This window comes from Pseudopodoces humilis, chromosome 5 (genome assembly GCF_049639895.1).
Source record: "Pseudopodoces humilis isolate 2021_Gansu_Grassland_sample_001 chromosome 5, ASM4963989v1, whole genome shotgun sequence".
Lineage (NCBI taxonomy): Eukaryota > Metazoa > Chordata > Aves > Passeriformes > Paridae > Pseudopodoces > Pseudopodoces humilis.
In genome coordinates this window covers 36,744,323-36,765,394 of record NC_142204.1, presented here as the reverse complement: position 1 = coordinate 36,765,394, position 21,072 = coordinate 36,744,323, and the positions used below count along the sequence as shown (strand labels likewise).

The 21,072-nt window shown below is 41.6% G+C and overlaps 2 protein-coding genes across 3 annotated transcripts; one reads left to right on the top strand and one right to left on the bottom strand.

Annotated features, from left to right (window-relative positions):
* The first annotated feature begins 1,330 nt into the window (after positions 1–1,330).
* On the top strand, positions 1,331–11,661 carry GLIPR1 (GLI pathogenesis related 1). Its single transcript, XM_005519536.3, has 6 exons — positions 1,331–1,649; positions 6,299–6,544; positions 7,548–7,657; positions 9,469–9,551; positions 10,665–10,691; positions 10,779–11,661. The coding sequence occupies exons 1-6, from the start codon at positions 1,470–1,472 to the stop codon at positions 10,928–10,930; spliced, it is 798 nt and encodes a 265-aa protein (XP_005519593.1). The 5' UTR covers positions 1,331–1,469; the 3' UTR covers positions 10,931–11,661.
* A 3,339-nt stretch (positions 11,662–15,000) lies between these two features.
* Positions 15,001–20,706, bottom strand: KRR1 (KRR1 small subunit processome component). 2 transcript variants are annotated; one of them, XM_005519375.3, is made up of 10 exons: positions 20,581–20,706; positions 20,135–20,313; positions 19,525–19,659; positions 19,127–19,252; positions 18,948–19,031; positions 18,311–18,367; positions 17,669–17,839; positions 17,421–17,498; positions 17,198–17,291; positions 15,001–15,650 (listed from the first exon to the last, which is right to left on the bottom strand). In XM_005519375.3, the coding sequence occupies exons 1-10, from the start codon at positions 20,672–20,674 to the stop codon at positions 15,508–15,510; spliced, it is 1,161 nt and encodes a 386-aa protein (XP_005519432.2). In that variant the 5' UTR covers positions 20,675–20,706; the 3' UTR covers positions 15,001–15,507. The 2 variants fall into 2 exon arrangements, with proteins under 2 accessions (XP_005519432.2, XP_014104325.2); XM_014248850.2 differs by having other exon boundaries at positions 20,135–20,310.
* Between the last annotated feature and the right edge of the window lie 366 nt (positions 20,707–21,072).

Below are 21,072 nucleotides of genomic sequence, written 5' to 3'. Positions count from 1 at the left end.
GAGTAGATGACAGCCATCATGAGCTTTCAGGTAGCAGGAAACAGATAGAAGATTAAATGTGCCCCCAGGACAGATACTGGTTTAGAAATGGAATATCTCAACCTCATTTAAAGCGTCCAAACCCCTGATGGATTCAGTTTGTTTTAAGAGACATTTAGCCCTCAACCTGACTCCCATTGTTCCAATATATGTTTGTTAGTGAGAGGAATCTTTCAAGCCAGGAGATACTGACTGGTATTAGCAATGCATAACTGTGCTATCAATATTTGAAGCTGGTTTTTTTTTCCTCCTTTGTTCTAAGAACACAGTGACTCAAATTCTGAGCCACATTGCAGCTTGTCATCCCTCAGAATAAAAATGGGCCCAAATCAAGGTTCTTGTTAATAGATTCCTTGGGGTGGATTAGAGCGAAATGACACTGAATGACCAATATATAAATAAACAAATAAATACATGGATAAATAAATAAAGCAGCTTTATTTTATAACAATCTGATTGTAGTGTGAAGGAAGAAAATATATAAGGAAAAGAAAGAGAAAAAGCAACAGTCTTAATAGCATGTAGTTTCATCAAAAGAAGAAAATTTATCCAAAACTTTTCTGCAATACATAGTGATTGCTATTAATAGGATTACTGGGACCAAAGAAATCGTAACAAAGAAACCTGAAGGACAGGAGAGACGATTGTCCACCACAATTAAAGAAAGAAGGAAAAAAGAGACAAGGCTGCTACAGCTCTAATCTGAACTTGTAGCTTGATTTCCTTATTCTCATAGCAGTGTTCTTGAAATATGACTCGTTTCCTGTGACTAACTGTGCTCAATAACCATGGCTAAGGTAAGTCCAGCCCACGAATCTTCTAAGCAAAATGCTGCTGGTAGAACTAAAACTACTTCGTACAGCCGAAACGCTCTGCTTTTAAAAAGCATCTGCTGGAAGAGCAGATGTTGAGAAGCACGACTGTAAGGAAGGGCTAATGACATTTGCAGTGTATGCCTTAAGCAAGTGCTCGGTGACGGAACCGGTCGAAGAAAACTTCCTCGGTGCCTGTGCACAAACCGCAGAAATGAACTGACTTTCCGCGCTGGCCCTGCGGGGGCAGGACCGACACTGATACTTTTCCCGGCGGCGTTCCATTGCGGTGTGCTGTACAGCGAGTGAGTAGCAGTACAAGCACAGGCAGCGGGCTCTCAAACAGGACACTCGGCTTTGGGGGTGCCCGCCCGAGCCCAGAGCAGCCGCGGGAGCCCTCAGCCCACAGCCCGCGCCCACCCCGCTCCGCCCCGCTCCTCCCGCTGAGGAGGGCCAGGCCACGCCCCGCTGCCCTCAGGCCGAGGAGCGCTCCGGAGAGGGGAGCAGGGACGGGGATCGCCGGCTCTCAGCACCGCACCCCGGCACCGTCCCCGGGATGCCCTAGATCCCCTGCGGTGACTTTCTGCTTGCACCGGCTCTCTTCTTCTCCCTTTCCCAATGAAAAGCAGATTTGCTTCTTGTGTGCTGGCTTTACTACTCTTTTGTTACTCCTCTGATTCTTACGAACCAACGACATTGCCTGATCCTCGGGATCCAAAGTTTATTCGGGAATGTGTGCAAACCCATAACACACTGAGGTCGCAAGTGGATCCACCAGCCAGCAACATGCTCTACATGGTAAGGGAATCTTCATGACTTATACGCAAATTTATAGCATTGCAATGCCGTTTACGATTCTCAAAGATTGCTTTTGTGATCAAATGCAAAAAAAAATCAGAAAACTACCCCACAAAACCCGGGGGTCATAAGACCGACCGCTTTTCAAAGCAGAGAAGAAGGCTCTGATTATCAGGTGGCTTTTTGCAATTGGGTATGTGCACAGTTCTGCTCTGACTGAAATTCCTCATTCGAAGCCCAAGTCCCAGCCCTCAGGCGAGCGGTGTCGTTGTGTTGTGTTTTGGGAGGAGCCTCCTGGTTGCGAGGCACCACCCGCAGCCCGGCAGCCCGAGGAGTGGGGGTTTGTGCACATCTAAGCACAGCTTTCATGCTCGAGTCGGCGGGGGCAGATCCTGTTGCCAAACAGCGCTGGACAGCTTTCTCTGAGCATTCTCTGAGCATTCTCTGCAAGGCTCTCACGGGCTGAGCCAGCAGAGCGGCGGTTCCGAGGGGCTGGGCCTGCAGGGAAAGACAAAAAGCACCAAGTGCAGCAGGATCGAGTGCTGGAGACAGTCGTGTCCCCCACTGCTCTGCCCCCCACCCGCTCCCGGGCACCTCAGGAGCAACATCTGCAGCTACCATGCAAAACACTGCCTGTCTTTCAGTGGACCACAGCCATTATCCTAATTCTGAGCTCTTTCTTTTTGCCCCACTTCCTTACTATCTTGCATGGTCACCACCAGAAGAGGACATAGCCACAGCTGTCGTTAGCAACACCCCAACTGAACTTATATATATAAAAAAAGTTCATTTTCCATTTCAGACATTAAAAGATAAGTGCCCCATTTGGGAGGGGTAACTGCACAGTAGTCAAACTTGAATTGCAAACATGACAGGAAACTTACTTCGTTTCTCCTCTAGATTAATCTTTTACATCATCTCTCTTCAGCTGTGCATCTTGACCTTCAGAACATGTTGCTTTGGACTGTATTTTCTACATTGCTTTACTGGCCCTAAACAAACAAAATATTGTTAGGATGTGTTAAAAGTGCAGTATTCATATTTTTAAATTGTGTTTAATTTTTTCTTTTAAAAAAGTAATTAACTGAAATCTGAAAAAAAGAAAAAAAAGGCAGCATAAGAGAGACAAATAAATTGCATCTAAAACAGAAACTGAATCATGGTAAGTTTATTTCAAAACACTGCAAAACCCCTAATCTTAAATGTGACCTCTCACAGAAACTATTTAATGTGGAGATAGCAGTAAAATACATGATAAAATCTATTACAAAAGTAAAAGCATTGGATTGGAAACAGTATTTTTGAGTGGCTTTTGGCACTTCAGAAGGGCAGAGAAGAAGATGGTGCTTTTATTTCACAGGGAACTTCTCTTTTGCTGGAGGTAACTGTCCACCTAGATATGTAAAAACTAAGACTGAATTCAGGGCATTCCCATATTTTGGAAAACTAGTTTATAAAGAAAATGCAAAATGGAATCTCCTTTAATTGCAAGTTACAAAGCTCAACCATTGATATTTATAATACATGTATTATAAAATGAGAACATTGATCTAATTTTTTTTTTGCCTGACAGATATGAGCCCTTTCTCATCCACCCAAAGCACTGCTTAGTTCTGTTCTAAGGTTCCTCAAAAACAGCAGTCTCAACAGTTTCATCAGGGCTTCACAACAGTCTCCTTTGAATAAGTGCTGCCTTCCATCACTTTTCACATTTTATACATTAAATTTTTCCTCCTTAAGTCAGTAAGCAACTTGTTACAAAATGAAAATTGAGAAGCAGTTCATAGAGGGAAAAAAGTGTAAGTATTGTTTCTTTAAAAACCAGTGATATCTATGTGCAAATCTCCCTCTCCTGTGCATTTTCTTCCCATGCCATTTAGTCCAATCTTTGTTTAAATGCAATATTATAAGCAAATAAGGAGCGTAACTGCAGTTAAAGATCATTGTGAACATTTCTGTACATTGCTTTTCATCTGTCAGCTAGTTTAAGCATTCACACAAAATAGAAAGTATATTTAAACTTACTATGCAACCTTAAACTTAGTATTATGCATACCTTTATCAAACTTTAAACCTATTACTACTATAGGATGAAGGAGAGGAGGTGCATGGACTCTTAAAAAGCAGAATGTGAAAAAAAGAGACCATGAAGCGCTAAGGTGCATCTCTCACTGTTGTACATCTTTCATCATGATCATCTCAGAGCCTTGACAAGACATAAAATGAAGCTTCTGTCTTAACTGGCAGACTTATCTTGCAGGACTGGAAGATAAGTTCTTTACAATGCCAGATTTTTGTCCTTAAAAGTATCTAAGGAAATACCAATTGCTCCCTTGAAATAAGACTCCCTTCCCCAAATTTAATACTTGATATACTGAGTTCCTATCTAAATTATTTATGTCCAAGTTTTGTGGGTATATTTGGTTTGCACTGACAGGTTTTGGAAGTAGAGGGGGCATACAGGGGTGGCTTCTATGAGAAGCTGCCAGAGGTTTCCCACATGTCTCACAGAGCCACTTCCCCACTGCTGGCCAAGGCCAAGTCCATCCACCACAGTGGTAGTGCCTCTAGGAAAATACATTCAAGAAGAGGAAAGGATGTGCACAAGCAATTACAGCCAGAGAAGAGTAAGAACATGTGAAAGGAGCAGCTCTGCAGATACCAAGGTCAGTGCAGAAGGAAGAGCAGGAGGTGTTCCAGGCACTGGAGCAGAGATTTCCCTGCAGCCCATGGTGCAGCCCATGGTAAGGCAGGATGTGACCCTCCAGTCCGTGGATGTCCATGGAGGAACAGAGATCCAACTGCAGCCTGTGGAGGACTCCACACTGGAGCAGGTGGAGGCTGAGGGGGGCTGTGACCCTGTGGGAAACCTGTGCTGGAGCAGGGTCCTGGCTGGAGCTGTGGCCCCATGGAGAGAGGAGCCCCCACTGAGCAGGTTTGCTGGCAGAACTGGTGACCCTGTGGAGGAGCCACTCTGGAGCAGTGTGTTCCTGAAGGACTGCACCCTGTGAAAGGACCATGCTGGAGCAGTTTGTGAGGAGCTATACCCCGTGAGAAGGAAGAGAAGTTTGTGAAGGACTATCTCCTGTTGGAGGGACCCCACACAGGAGCAGGAGAGACAGTGTTCGATGAACAGAGCATAACTTCCAATTCATGTCTCTGTGTGCTGCTGGGCGGGAGGAGGAAGTGGAAAATCAGGACTGAAGTTATATCCTGGAAGAAGGGAGAGGTGGGAGAAAAGTGTTTCAAATTGTGATAAATACATTTCCCCAAGCTGGATCTGTTTTTCCCATGACAGTAACTCATGAATAATCTCTCCTTGTCTTATCTCAATTCAGGAGCCTTTGGTTGCATTTTCTCTCCCCACCCAGCTGAGGAGGGCAGTGATAGAGTGGCTTTGGTGTGGCAGTGATAGAGTGGCTTAACACCTGGCCAGTGTCCACCCCAACACAGTGAGAAAATACACCCTCCACAAACGTTAGGCAAAGGAAGAAATGGAAGACATGGGTTAAAAAATATTTTCAAATCTCTGTAGATGCATTTTGGTGTGATCTTGTGATTTTTAATTACTAACTGGTAGTGTAAACAATACATATTGTTTCAAACTTAGATGCGGTACAAAAAATGGTTACTTAGGTAAAACATAGAATTAAAATCGAGCAACCTACCTTTGTTAGATTTTACCAAAAAATCTACAAAAAGGTAAATTGTAAAATACACCTTTTCCTTCATCATTTGTCATCCATTCAAAACAATTTTCTTAGAGTTTCCATCATTTGCAGAAGCAAGTAATCTATTTTAATTAATTCAGAGAAGGACAAATAAAAAAGTTTCCGTTTTTTTATTTTTAAAGAAAACTTCAATACAAAATAGTTCAGTGCTGGGTAACTTCATTTACATAACATAAAGTATAACTAGGACTACAAGCATACACTTGTGGTACTGTATCTACCAGGAGGTACAATGCTGTAATCGCTTAATCAAGGTGTGTGCACAAGAAAACTCAGCAGGAGCAGACACCACCTCCAGTGCAAACAAATGACATTTACATAGTTGCTTAAATAACCACTTTCTCTAAAATTGAATAGCAAGTGAATGAGTCATTCCACAAATATGTATTCAGCACTAATGTTTCAAGTCACCAAACACAATGATGCTCACCGGAGGGTTGAGTTTAAACTGTCCCCAAAATCCCAGTGTGCTTGTGAACTGACCTACAAGCCATGGCCTTAGGCAAATACAAGGCTACACAGGACTTTTGCATTATTGATACGGTAAGCACTACCCTCATTTTGCAGGTCCCATGTAAATTCAGTTTAATTTACATTAATGTTCTGTCATGGCCAGCACAGCCTTGAAATGTCCATTGTGCCACAAACACTGTGTTTGGTCTTGGTGTCCAGCGAACCAGTCAGCCAAGATCATATACCACCCCAAAAATCTCCTCAAGCTTAATCAGCAATTTAAGTTCTAATCAGAAACAAACCTGCAAGCTGATCTACCGTGTAGCTCTCTAAGTCTTAACAGAAGCAAAAAATGAATTAACCAAAAGCAGATACACTACTGAGACCCAGCTTCTCCTAAGAGCTGCTCTGAATTACTGCACTGCCAATATAACAAAGTGATTTTTGGTTGTCTTTATTTTGCAGACTTGGGATCCAGATTTGGCAAAGACTGCAAAAGCCTGGGCAAAGAAATGCGTATTTGAACATAATATACACCTCAAAGAGCAAGGGAAAACTCACCCCAGATTTAATTTTGTTGGAGAAAACATCTGGACTGGCTCACTTCATGTCTTTACCGTGAAAGCAGCCCTCGCCTCTTGGTTCCACGAGGTCGAATACTATGATTACACCACCAAGAGGTGCAGTAAAGTATGTGGCCACTATACGCAGGTAGGCATTGCATTTCTGCATCTAAACCATGAATCAGCCTTGCTATTTTGATACAAAAGCTCTACATTTCTGTTGAAGATTCAATTAATTTTTCCAGGTTCTGTAATCTTAATATATGTCTGTGCACACAAGCACTGCACTGAGAAGACCTTCAGGAGCCTGAGGATTGTCCCCTCTTCCCAGGGCTGGTACCAAACAGGCATAATCAGAAAGGGCCTGACCTCCCCTCTAAGTCAGTGGAAGCACAAACGTAGTTACGTTCTAAGTTGCCAGGATCCTCCAATATTGCTCATGTAGTCTGTCATCACTGCTGTCAAGTACATCACCCTCAAGTACTGCTGTGCCCTTGTCTCCCCTCTCCTGCTGTCATGGGACTTACTTTTTCAGGACTGCAGCACTTGGCTGCACTCTGGTAGGATCACAAAGAAAAGCTTCTGGTAGAGAGAGGATCAGTAAGTAAAATAGTGGCCTTGCCTCTAGATTATCTTAGTCACGGCCATGATGTTAAAAGGCAGGACTGCAGCCCAGACACAATCCTCCTCCCAAAGAACCAGTGCCTTCTGGCAATTTGCTTTATGTCCACACGGGATTTAGTAAAGGGGCAGCCAGCCCTCATAACAGCTATAGCAGATCATGCAGCCTTTTCTTCACAGGTGTGAACTCAGCTCCTGCAGCAGGAAAGACAAAAAGCTAATGGATTAAGTTGGAACAATGGGGATGAACTTTCTCCATTGCATAAAGGAAAACAACCTGTTACAACCAGTTGTCTTCTTTCAGCATAGTTTTAACAAATACATGGTGAATTGGGTAAAATAATCAGTCTTTTTTCAGTACAAACTATTATTTTGAGATCCATCACTGCTGCTTTTCCCTGTGAAGCCTGCCAAAGAAGTCCTCCTCATCCCATTTGTATGTGATAAAACAGAAGAGAGCAGGTCTTCTCCTAACTTGTCAGGTGCTGAATCAAAGCCTTTGTCACCAGTGTATCCATCTGTCTTTGCAGGTAGTTTGGGCTACAAGCTACAAGGTTGGCTGTGCTGTCCACTTCTGTCCCAAGGTGACCTACACCTCCATAACCAACGCAGCACACTTCGTCTGCAACTATGGGCCACCGTAAGGTTTTTTTGTCATGAATATTTCACAAGGTTTGGGTCCTACCCTTTCCCTTCCACAACATACAAATTTATTAGATCAGTCCATTTGATCCTGTTTTTTGTGGGGAAAATAGTGTCCAAAATAGAGAAGGTACACATTTGTCCAACCAGCTTTTTTTCATTTGCTAAATGTGGGCTATATATTGGATACACAAAGCAATGGGACTGGAAGAAAGGATTAAATATAAGATGTTGACATGAAAATACTGAAGTGATCATCTGGAAATTAAACCCTTGCTCCTGATTGCCAAGATGACCTCAGACAGTTGCCAAGGTGCAAAACTAAAATATGAAGATATTCCCACATGTGCCTGAAGAATTAAATCCCTAAATCAATGGGTTGGATAAACATTGAAGTGTACAGTGCTGGCAGCCTGCAGTCTTAGCAACTGAGGGTTGCTTCAGAGGCTGGGGCTCCTCAAGACAAATTTTGATCCGAGGTCTTTCATATGCATAGTCAGTAGGATGTTCAGTAGGATGGATGTATTATTCTCTTCTCCAGCTAATTAATACCTCCATGGTATAACTGCAGCTTTAAAAGCCTTACATGCATACCATGTTGGGCCAAGGCCAGGCAGCCCTTCAACTCAAGCAAGTTTGGCATTCCTTTTCCCATGCCTCATCATTGGAAGAAAATGTACCCCTGACTAGATGCCTCAAAATTACACAGCTGCTGCTCTCCCCAGAAGCCCCACATCCAAATGTGCAGAGGGCCAAAATTCCACTGTATTTCTTGCCCTATGTTGGCATAGGGAGGAGGAGTGGTGCCTTCACCAGCACCCAGAAAAGCAGGCAGGAGGCTCTCTGGAGAAGCCAGGGGGTCTAGAGAGGGCTTTAAAGCTGGGCCCTTCCCTGCTGGGTGAGGACACTGCAAATGGTCAGTTGCCTGCTAACAAGTGGAGTAATGTCACATCCAGCTCTTGATTTTGAGAAGCAGCAGTTTCATTGCTTTGTTTCAGCTCTGCCAAGGTCCAGGCAAGATGCATACACAGTTTCCTCGAGTGAATGTACTTGAGGTACAGCTTCAGCTTAGAGCAAGCAATGAAAGCCTCGCCTTGCTGAAAGTAATGAGGTTTTACCATGAAGTTTCATCTCATTGCTGAGATTTCATGCTTACAAAATCCCTCTCTGTGTTTATGGGCAGTTTGAGGCATGCTGTAAGTCTTGCTTTGGCCATGCTTGGAACAAAGCCCTGAGCTGTGTTTGGTGCAGTATCAGCCTGCACCAGAGGTACCAGAGGTAGCTGATCCCATTAACACCACTGGCAGAGGGAGGGAGCAGGAGACAGACATCATTCCTAAAATATTAACCAACAAATGGATGAAATCCGCATCTATGAGAGGTTCTCCAACCTCAGACCATTCCTCTTCAAGGCTGAATACACACATATGTACAGAGTAACTGAACCTTCTCTTGTTTCCACAGCCAGAGCCAGCTATGAGAGTCCAGAGTCTCCACACACACAAATTACCCAACTCTGAGACTGCTTTAATTCCCAGGTTTATTATTATTATTTAATTCCCAGCAATACTAAAGTTCCTAGATTCTAGGAATAGAAATACCAGGTTCCTAAACAAAAGGGTGTCCCGTTACACTTAATCTCTTCTGTTTAACTGCATGTCTTGAGCACAGAGCACTTGGACAGGACTCTTGAAAAAACCATCATTCTATCCACGCAAGTGTAGCCATACTTGGGTTAAAACCTATTTAGCAGTAGATATTAATGTCTTCCCAAGGGCTGTTTGAGAGCAGTGTTATTTTCCTTCACAGTGGAAATTACCCAGTGCATCCATACAAGACAGGAGAAGCATGCAGCGAGTGCGGTGGTGAGCAGTGTGAATATCAACTGTGTCGTAAGTAGAAGACAGCCAGACATCCCCAAGCACACGTAGAAGGGGAAAGAGCACACAAAAGATACTGGCAGGATTCAGGAACAGCACTTTCCTGTTCCTATAGGCTGGAAAACTGCATTCAGAAGCCCAGTGGTTAGTGATGCACAAAGAGGGGAGGAGGGCAGAAGCCTGTTAAATACCCTGGGGAGTATGGGATGGGGTCTGCTCATCAGGTGTTGGAGGATGTGTTACAGGAGATATGGTGGCTGCAGTTAAGATGTTATTACCCCTGCTCGAAGTTACTGCTTGCAGAAACAGAAAGCAAAGAATGGGATACTGTGCTGTCCTGGGGGCTCCAGGTTATTATGTGATGTGTGAACTGTGGCTTGAGCTGGTGCAGGTCCAAGCAAGCTTTGCCCCTGCCATGCTGCAGTGGGTGGGGAGGGCAGCCATGGCACTGCCAAAGCTGCTCACTCCAGTGAACATCAGCCAGGCCATCTGCTTTCCCCTAAGCATTGGGAGAGAACAAGGCTGACATGCTAGAGCTTTCATGGAGATGCAGTGCTCAGCCCAAGTCTGGCAGCCTTCCTGATATGCCTGCACTTGTAACAGCTGCATGGAGTCAGGAGGGAAGGAGAATTTCCATGAAGACAAGGCCTTGTGCTGTGGCCATTCTCCTGCAGAGAGCTGAGGGTATGGTCACACTTCCTCAGCATTCAAGCATTGGTGAACTAAAGGAGTGGGAAGATGACATTAAAACACTAGTACCTAAGGGATGTAAGGAAGTCCTGGATTCACAGGGCTGTTTAATGTTGGCTGCAGGCTCTCAAAACACAGGGCACAGGGCAAAAGCCAAAATGATTTTGGGAAGCACACCTGTGGGGGAGCCCTCTCTACACCAGCCACCAGCAGTAGAAGTCAAAAAAGTGTGATAAACCGCTCCTCACCAGTGTCCTGAGAGTCATTGCAGAGCTCTCCTAGAGTCAGCAGGTCTTTGCTTCTTTCTGAGAAGAAACACATCAGCTGTATTTATAAGATTTATATTGTGATGGTCACATTTTGTTCTCTTTTGGTTAGAGTCAAACTGCTTCTAAATTATATGAGTGCTTATGTTTACTTATTTTCTCTCTCCAGGAAATGCAGAGCGTGACAAAGTCATTGGTAAGTACCACTGGAATTACTGCTTCCTTTTGTTGCCCTTGTTTTGTTGCGGTTGTACTTGAAAACAAGTGAATCATCTTGTTTCAGAGGATCCCAAGTGGTATCCAGACTGGGACAGACCTGCATGTGATGAGTTCTGCATCTCCATTATTGCTTTAAGATCAATACTACTTATACTGACAATTGTGGCCACCTGGCTCTTACCAAAATATTGGTCTCTAGTACCTGCCACTGTGTAACACACATGTAGAAGATCACAAGAGCACTTAACTCATCTCTTCCATTCACATAAGTTACAGACAGCGCAAACATTGGTAGAGACATTGTTTGCATACACAGGTGATTTAGAGGTACAAAAATAACACCTTCATTGCAAGTTGTAGTTACAAGCACTCATAAGCAGCTTTCTCATTGCTCAGAACCAGTTAAAAGTTAAAATTGATTTAGATGTTAATATTGTTTTAAAAGTTAAAAAGTTAAAATATTTTTAAATTGGAGCAGCGTGCATGTGATCTGGTGGGTACAGGAGCATATTGTCCAGGCAGCACATCTAGTTGCAGGCAGCTGCCCAACACACCTTAGGAAGGGCTGGAGAGTGTCCAGCATAGCAGCTAGGCCCCAGCCCACAGCAAAGGCACAGGCAGAGCATGCACCTCTCATTCCTATTTCACTCATCATCTTGCACTCCTACAGCAAGATGAAGGGTGGCCTGTATAATTTAATATTTTTTAAGGAATTTTTGGATCCGTATGAGCTCTGGCATTTGCATCCTGTGGCAGGCTGTGCACTTTCCAGTCTCACAGAACACTTGTCATTGGTACTTCGCTTTGCTTAGAATTTGTTTTTAAACTCATGGTATCTGTGCCTAAACAGTTTCACCTGTGTTTACATGGTTATGTATCACTGCAATCTTTCCTGTTATATTTTTTGAGTATAGGTGTTTTACTGCTGTTTCAAACAATAAATTGTTATTTCCTGCTTCCTGTGTATGGTAATCATGAATTTGCAACAAACATGAGCTAAAGCTTAACTGCTGGTGCACAAAATAACCCCAGATTCAGCTCCAACTTGCACAACATTGGAAACAGTGCTGGGAAAGATAGAACTCCAAATAAAATCACACTGTGCCCTTAGTTACAACTTTGGTTCAACAGCTGCCAAAGAACAAATCTCCTGGAACCTGCACATCTGGAGCAGGCAGAAGGCTGCAGGGACAGCTGCTGTGTTCAGCCTGATGTGTCCTCTATCAACCACAGTCACACAGCTGAAGAAAAATCTGGAAGCAGCAGAGCTGCACAAACTCACAGCTGGACCACAGCAATCCCTATCTATACATTATATAGTATCTGTTTAGAAGTTTCTGCACTGTGTCCCTCTGCACACACTGCTGTAGAGGAAGCTGGGAAGTTCCCCTCATCCCTTCATTTTTCTCACCACAATACCTGTCAGTGTTTCTGCATGCCCACTCCTGACCCTGACTCCTGATCTTAATACTGCCATGGATTGTAACTGAGAACACTGGAACTGGGGTCCAACATTTTTTCCATTACACTTCCAGATGGTTATCTGCTAGTACTGCTTGTACTGGAATCATTTCAATATAGCAGCATTTTTCAAAATCATTTTTCAAAATGAAAATATGGCTGGGGACAAAATCATGAATTTCATGCTTGATGTATCTTTATATATGTACATCCTAGTTTGTTGACTGCTGGAGACTCCATAGCCAAGACAGCACAGTCACAGACACTCTTGTGTGAAACCCAAGCCTCAAGCTCCACATACTGCAAAGTCCCACCTAAAAACTGGCTGGCACGTGGGCAGCAGGACATAATGTATGGGCACTCTCCTGCATGGGGCTCCACAGCATGGTCTCTGCCCCCCGGTCGGTAATATCCTTCTACTAGAAAGAAGAATGCCGGGAAGGGAACCACATACACTGCTGTGTCCGGGGAGATTAATATGAGCTCAGCAGGAGTTCTCCCCTGCTTAGTTTAAGTAATGTGTGGTCTCCAGGAGAAGAAACAGAGACCTTAAAGTTCAAAATGTTAACACTTTCATTTAACTGTATACTTCAGCAGCTCTTAGGAAATCCTGAGAAAGACCTTCCTTAAAAAACCTGGGCTTAGGGGGAATTAAACACCCAAACTTTACAATGTGGCATCTTTCACACAAACAAACAAAAAAATTAAAATCAAGAAATCAAGAAGAAAAAACCCAGCTTTTTCATTTTTAGGGATATCAAAAAATCCGGGTATTTACCTCTGGTTGATCAAACCACTTTGAATTGTCCACACAGCATATGCCCATGAATTCCATATGATAAATGCAAAACATTGATATGGAAATCTAGACCTCGGGTGCATTTTTGCAAGTCTGCAAACTCTAAAATCAGTTTAAGAACATAATTTGCAATAGTTCAAGCTGTTCTAAAAATACAAAAAAACCCTTCACTGGTCTTCCAAGCCCACTTTATTTTCTATTATTTATATTTTACACAAGTGTTATAACTGTACTGCCATACTCTGTCAGAAAGCAGGTGCACAAAGCACCAGCAAGTGACACCATGCAGCCCTTTTCCATTCAGATATGGACTCTTGGGCAGACAAATCCTTTGGCTTGCCTACAGGAATATGAATAATCTTTCTTGATTTTTCATTTATTCAAGTAAATCATGTCCTACCAACAATCCTTAAAACTTGTCAACAGGAACAACCAAGAAATACTAAATACCCCATAACAAAAGGACAAGATTTCCTGAAGTGTGCTAAGAATTTTACTGGAGGGAAAGATGTCACCTAAAAGCTACATAAATGACTCAGCTGGGGGTCCTAATTTTAAAAAAGCACATCTCCTTGGAAGTAAACATAATTTAAAGCCATACTGCCCCAGGCTGAGCTACATTTTCCTGCACTGCAACTCAGGCACCAAGAAGTTAGCTGATCCAGCTGAAAACTCCCTTTTTAAAGGATAATTTCACAGCCAGATTCCTGAAATTATATGCCAGTCTAAAAGACCAGTGTGAGACAAACAGCATTACACTTTAAAAACTTTTAGAAGTTTTTAACTTTTTAAACAACGGGCAGGGGAATGTGTGCCACTCCTCTGCCATGAAAGGGGCCTGATGCAGTTCAGATCAGAACTGAGGCCTCTCCCTCCCCTAATACACTCATGCTTCTTCTCTGGCTTGTCAAACCCCTCCTAACTGGGTCCATGCTCTGCACTCTTCTGCTGAAGCATGCTTGTGAGAGTGGGAATTTAAACTCAAGCATTGCAGTGTCTCCTGTTGAAACCAGTCCCTCCATTACATGAGAGGTCTGAACTACCCACCAAGCCCGGAGATTTGATCCCCCCTTTACTCTGTCAACTGCTAAACACCAGCTGGTGTTTCTAAAAAGCTTTTTGTAGTGCTGCCATCACTGAACCCATCAGATCACTACGGTTTCTGAGAGAGGTGGGTTGTGACTTACACATCATGCACTCAGTGAAAGCTGCTTAAATAGCATTTTCCTGCTTGACTCCAAAAGAAACTGCCACTTATGAATAATGCAGTCCCAAAGAAGAAGGGGAGTATTTTTTCCTTAACAATTAAATGCCAAGAACTACTCATATAATTGAAAGGGCCACTTTGGGTAATGTGCCCTACCCAAGAGGTCAAGCACTATAGCTATGTCCCAATGCACATGTACTGGCTATCTAACCAAATATATTCTCAATTCTTATTTGTGTTAAAAAATAAAAAAAAGGATGTTTTCACCTACTAGTTTCAAATAAAAGGTCACTTAACCTAAAAGGCATTCAGCTGCATCCTTCTAGGAGAGTCATTTCCACTGCATGTGGCAATCAGTGTGGCTCAATCTCCTCCTCATTACATTTGTTTCTTTAATCTCAGATGTATGAAATAAGCAACAGCTGCTCTGCTGGTGCATTTTATTTCATCACATTTCACAGTTTCAGGTAATCGTAAAACCTCTAAACTTCCTTTAAAATAGGGGAAGTACCTCAAAAAGAAAAAAAAAAGAGGAACATAATTTTTAAGACTTCTTGCAAGAAGGCAGTAACTAAGAATATATTTAAAGGTAAATAACACAACTTTTTGTTTTCCCTGCAGCACAATCCCTATGTAAAGTCACTCACTTTGTACCATATTCTGTGTAAAAACCCATCAGGATAATGCTAATAAATGACAGTCTATTAATGGTATGCAATGAAGATTATGGTTTGTCTAATTTTCAGATGAAACTGTGAGTTTGTTTCCTGGACAACACAATGGATGTTATGCAGTAGATTAACTAAGAATTTAAGAACATTGTATTAAAATAGTTTATTAACATTGAGACAATACACACACAAAAAAATCAGCTTTTACAAAAATAAAAGCGTAATATAGTAATAAATCTTGCCCACCTAGCAAAAGTTATCACCACAAATTGAGGCTGCATATTGTCTGGTAGTCTTTCACATAATTAACTTGAGCTTTCATCTTCCCAGAGCTCTCTGACCCAAATGTTTAACAGTCCACATCAAACTCCTCAATGTTTCTCTTGTCAAACATTCCCTTTAGACAGATGGATATTATCCAAATACATTCTCTTACTTTCTCAAACAACACAGTAGCACAGATTTTCTTCACCAGCCTCAACAAGTCTGTACAGCTACTGTAGGTCCACTAATTAAACTGTACTTGGAAAAGAGAATGATCTTTTCACTTAGTCTTTTCTTGTCCACATTATGCCGACAGCAAAAAATCTCCCATCTTCCAAGTGTAAAAGTGTTCATTATCAGAGGTGACAAGTAAACAGCTTGGGGGGGTGAATTACTTCTTTTTCTTTTTTTTCTTTTCATCTGCTGCCATTTTTAACTTTACTTCTTCCTCAGAGAGTGCTCCTAATTTCTTCTTCTTTGCATTCTTTACCTTTTCTTTGATAGCTTCAATATCAATCTTTTTCTCAGTGGAGGCTATATGGTAAGAAATACAAAGGTAACAGACATGAATTTTACTTCTGAAAAATGTTAAAAGTCCACAAGACTTTATACATAAACACAGTAAACCGCATCCAGTGGCATTGGTTAGAACTCATGTTACCTAATGATTTTATAGATTATTAGAATAAAAAAAAATATTTTTATTTTATTAATTTTTATTAATTTTATTTTATTTAAACTAATATTTAGTATTAAAACTACAAATCATATTCAGTAGAATTTGAAGAACAATTATATAAAAAAAATCCCATACAACAAAATTTGAACACAGACGGCACACCCTACAGACATACAAACTATTATCATCCACTCCTCAGAACATAGATGTACTCTCTGAAATTAGCACAGACACTGTCGTAGACATAGGCTTGATTGATCTTGCAAAAGAAAAGAAATGAACTGCTGAGTGCTTACATGCAGAGAAGTTTTTACGGCATTCTGTCTTTCTGCAAGTAACTGAAGTGCTAAGATCCCAAACATGCCCGTCCCATCCTTATACTGTCTCTGTGGCCATTCAGTAATGGCCACTGTAAGACAAAGGATGAGGAAGGGTGGCTTGGGGAAATATGATGTAGATCTTTGACCCCTGCATGAAAACCTTTATTAAAAACTTCTACAGGGAGTGCCAGAATACTGAAGTTAAACACGAAGTGCTGAGCAATGTGGATAACATACTCTCCTATATTCACACAGATAATGGTATTTTCTCTTTCGAGCACAAGTCATGAATTTAGATCTAACTTTCCCATCTCACACAGTTAATTGCTAAATCTAATGGTGGGTACCATACAAACTACTCTCATCTTCTGTTCTTGGAAGACTGAAGGATTTCAGCTCAAAACACACATCAGCCAGAAAAGCACCACATTTGAGACATAGTGCAAACAACAGGATCACTGGAAATTTGCTGCCATCACAACAAAAAAAAGTACTGTATCAATGCTACAAAACACATGCTTCTCAAGAAACACAAACTTCAAAGTTCATAAGAAATTGTGTAATATACTGTGTAATATGTAGGTAGTATAGTTAACAGTATATCTAATACTGTGAATATGAAGCATAATCAGTGAGAATTAAAGACTTGTTTCTCTAGTCCATTAAAAAAATTAATCGTTTGAAAACATAAGCACTTACTCTGCACACAGTGTGGTTTTACTTTAACCTTTAGGAAAGCTATTTACCCTATTTTGTACCAAAACTAAGTTTTTGAAGTAAGTATTGCTTTCTGTTTACTTGAATGTAAAAGTCATGGCAGCTTCACTGTAAAACTGAAAGGCAAATATTTTAGAAGCTAGTACAACCAATTGAGATTGACTCTTCAACTGAGAATTGCCATTTTATAGGTATAGAATTATTAGCTAGATCATCTTTCTACTGTCCTTGGCAATTCTAGGCATGGATCTAACCACCAGGATTTTTTTTGCATGACTATTCTTTTTCCTAGGCTGTATTTGCAAAACCACTCAGCCTAGAAATTGACAACAGAAGGTTTTAGAACAGGGGAAAAAAATGGTTACCTTTCTTTGTTTTCACAACTGGCTTTTCCTTTGGTGGGATAAAAGCTTTATTTCTTTCTTCTTGTCTTCTCTTGATTGCATCTGCTTGCTTTGCCTGAAGTTACCAATGAAAAGGTCAAGTAGCAATAGAGCAGGGCAAAAAGAGGAAAAAAAAAAAAAAAATCAGATTCCAAGTCAGCAATCAAATGCTTATTAACTAGACCATGGATTAGTACAACTTTACCTTTATCTCTTCCATTTTCTTGCGTTTCTTCTGTCTTTCTTTCAAAAAGTATTCACCACTTGCCAATTCTTTATCAATCTGTGTAAGACAAGTAGCAAGAAGCCTTAGTTAATTATGCTTTATAAGCCAGATGTATAATATCAGGGAATCAGAACATGACAGAAAAATCCTCCCCATCTCTTTTAACGAAGAACACAACTTCAGATGTGCTATACTCCTGCATAACCTGAAATAAAGTTTCAACTGACCTGGCTTTCTGGCTGTGGAGGTGGGAACGGTGTGTACTCCTTCTTGGTATTTTTCTTCTTGGGCTCCTTGCGTTTTTTCAAGTTCTTCCGCTTGAATTTCGGCAAAAACCTTTCCCAACTTTGTGTCCTTAGTTCAGGATCTTTTGCCAATTCCCTTTTGATCATCAAAGTCTTCAGTAATTTCAGAACATCACAAAGAAATAATTAAAAAGAAAGAGTATTACAGTAGAAGCCAAGAAATTAAAAACTAAAGTTTGGCTAGACTTTCTCACAGGGAATATACTACATTCAAACCTTCCACATCTCACTTCACTAAGAGCAGAGGGTCTTAATTATGAACAGCAGAACCAGAAAGATGTCCCAAAACAGGGGCAGGATGCACTGGAGAATAAGGTGCTTCCATTTAAATGAGGAAGTTTATACACACTTTTCCTTTGATTTTGCAGATTCTGCCATAATGTTGTTATGGCAACATATCCTCGTAAAATGGAGAATACCAAAGTCAGTGGTTTTATAAAGCAGCAGACGACAGAAATTCTCAAAAAGAGATTACTACACAAACACAGAAGTTGTTAACATACAACTCTCTGGGAAGAAATAGTATTTTCTTGTAAACAAAGATGAACAGTGGACCACACTAACCTTGATGTTATATATGGGATGTATATTCTTCATTGTGTCCAGAACAACTTTTCTAACCTGTATTGAATGCAAAAGAAAAAAACCAGAAAGCTCAGCAAGTATTACACATGCTAATCAATTAAAATATCAGCTATAAAATATCATGCTTCCTCTCCCCACTTCTGCCTCCTCCAAAGTAGTAAGACTTAAAATTACAGAAACATTAAGGGTGGAGAAGACCTCCAGGATCATTGATTCTAGCCTTTAAAAAGCTAAAGCACAGGGTTAACTGGAAGGAACAGCAGTTCAAAAATGCCAATAATATTGTATACACTTCTAATAGATTCCAGCAAGCCCCACAAACATTATTTTTATGTTACCATGGATCTTATGGTGTCATGAGGAACTTGCTTTAGACAAGCATTCTTCTCCCACAAAGACAGATGCTTTTTCATCCAAGACAGAAAGATCTTAGAGTCTAAACAAAATTCAGCAGCTGATAATACTATGGACATTCATGTAAATGTGGCTTACTAACACACATCTGAAAAGTCAGCGAGACACTGCTGAGGTTGATGGATTTTGTGTATTGCCCACCCTTGAGCTGGGCACAGAAGTTTGTGTTTGCTACACAAAAGACTCATTTACCTCATCTTACCTCTTTTAGCCCACTAAAGGGTCCGAGAGCTGAAACAGTGTTGCCTTGCACCATAATATAACAGTTTGTTAACAGTTCCAGGGCCTACACCAAAAAAATAAATGAAATTAGTGAAGTATGAAGACCTGACACGAATTTGGGTCTTGGTATTGTCTGGTGACTACACCTATAAGAAATACCTTCAGAGTTGATCCTTTTGGCCCGAGAAGCCGTGCTCTTCTTTTTATAAAAGTCTCTCTCTTCCTCACCAGAGAGCCTATCTTAATGATGTCACATGCAACATCATCCTGAAGGATACGAACTGCCTAAAAAGAAGCAGGCAATGTCACCTAAATTCAAATGTATTATTCATAAGAGTCAAGAGAATACTTCAGTTTATTCTTTCTCCCTTTGCTTTCAGATATACTTGCTTCAAATATATATATTATATTTTACTTGACTCACTTGAAATTCCCACATTTTTAAAACGTAGTATTTTATAAGTACTATGATAGAATTTAAGTATAATATTACGGTAGAATTTAAGATAAAATTTAAGCATTATGATAGATAGAAACTTTCAGGATTTATTACAGACCTGCTCAAATGGAACACTTCTTGCCAGAAGTTTTATTAAGTCTCTAGCCCTAATGATTGCATAAGGATCAAAAGTCTTCTTAGTGGTAGTGACAGTCATGCTTCCTTCAATTAGATCCAGCGCTGCGTTCACATACTGCAATATTTGAAAATAAACACCAGTTCAGTATCATAATTCAGCTTTGGCAGTAAGCATTTAACTAACAAAATACAGATCTATTTTTCAAAATTTCTTAAGTGACTTTTAGCTTAAGAAAATTCACACTCACAGAGATAAAACCCAGACTGACTATGTGTCACAAGGCCCAAAGCACCACCTCTCTCATCTCCCTGAATTCAAGCACAACAAAGGTGTCACTGCCTGGATGAAGAGATACAGGCAGATGCAAATACTCTGCTGACAGCATTTGTAAAGATCTGCAAGTCTGACTACACAATTCTTCACTGATTTTGATGAGAAAAAAATGACACTGCTAATTCAAAACGCAAACACAGTAGAAATTTACAAATATGGTATGAGAAAAGCCACTTGCACTGTTTTTACTAGCTTAAGTAAGACCTGTATGCCCCAAAAGGTCAAGTGCAGTATCACAATTATTAAGATTTCATACATGTTCACCCAAGGCTTTCTGGACAAGTGGCCAGCACTCCTTCAAGTAGGCTTCTCGATACTTCGGGAACAGTGTTGCAAAACTGCTTTCTTCCAGCAGCCCTTTGGGATTATCCTCTCTTGTAAAGGCTGGCTCTTTCCATCCATCTGGCACAGTGAGAAGTTCAGATTCATCAACTGCTATTAAAGAGAAAAAAAATGCTATTATTTTAACGAGATTGATTTAATACACTGCTGAGTGCGGTTTGTTTCCCTTCTGACCTTAGAAAAATTACTGCTTTAAACTATTAAAAAAAAAAAGAAGAAAAACCTCGAGGGGAGGGCGGGCACATCACAACACGGCACCGCCGCCGCCTCTACCCTCCGCGGCGCCCCACGGAGGGACCCTTAACCCGCGGCCCTCCCGCCGAGCCGCCAGCCCCGCACAGTCCCGCATCCCGCCCCCACCTGCCGCCGCTTTCTTCTTGTTCCTGCCCTTCTGCTTTTCTCTCCGCTTCGGCCCCGGCCCGGGCCCGGCCCCCTCCTCAGGCACAGCCGCCATGTTCGCGCGCGCCGGAAGGGGCGGGGCCAGCAGCGGAACTTCCCCCCTCTGCGCGGGACAGCCCGGCCGGCGGCGGCACCCGGAAACACGGACGGAAATACCCGAAGTACTTCGGGAATCCTAACTAGGGAAGGGACTCCTGACGAGACCTGATTGTTCAGCTGAATAATTTACTATTCAGTAGATAAATCTGGATAATAAATAAGTAATTTAAGGTTTTCTGGGGGATGCTCTGCATCCTCCTCCCTGCCCCTTCCGGTACCGGTAGCTGAGCATTTCCTTCAATGAAAGAGCAAGGATGTGCCTCCTTCTCTCTCTTTTATGGAGGCCGCGAAAAGTCAGCGGGGTGAAAAACTGGAGGAGACCTTTAAGAACAAGAGCACTCTGAGGCAGGACAG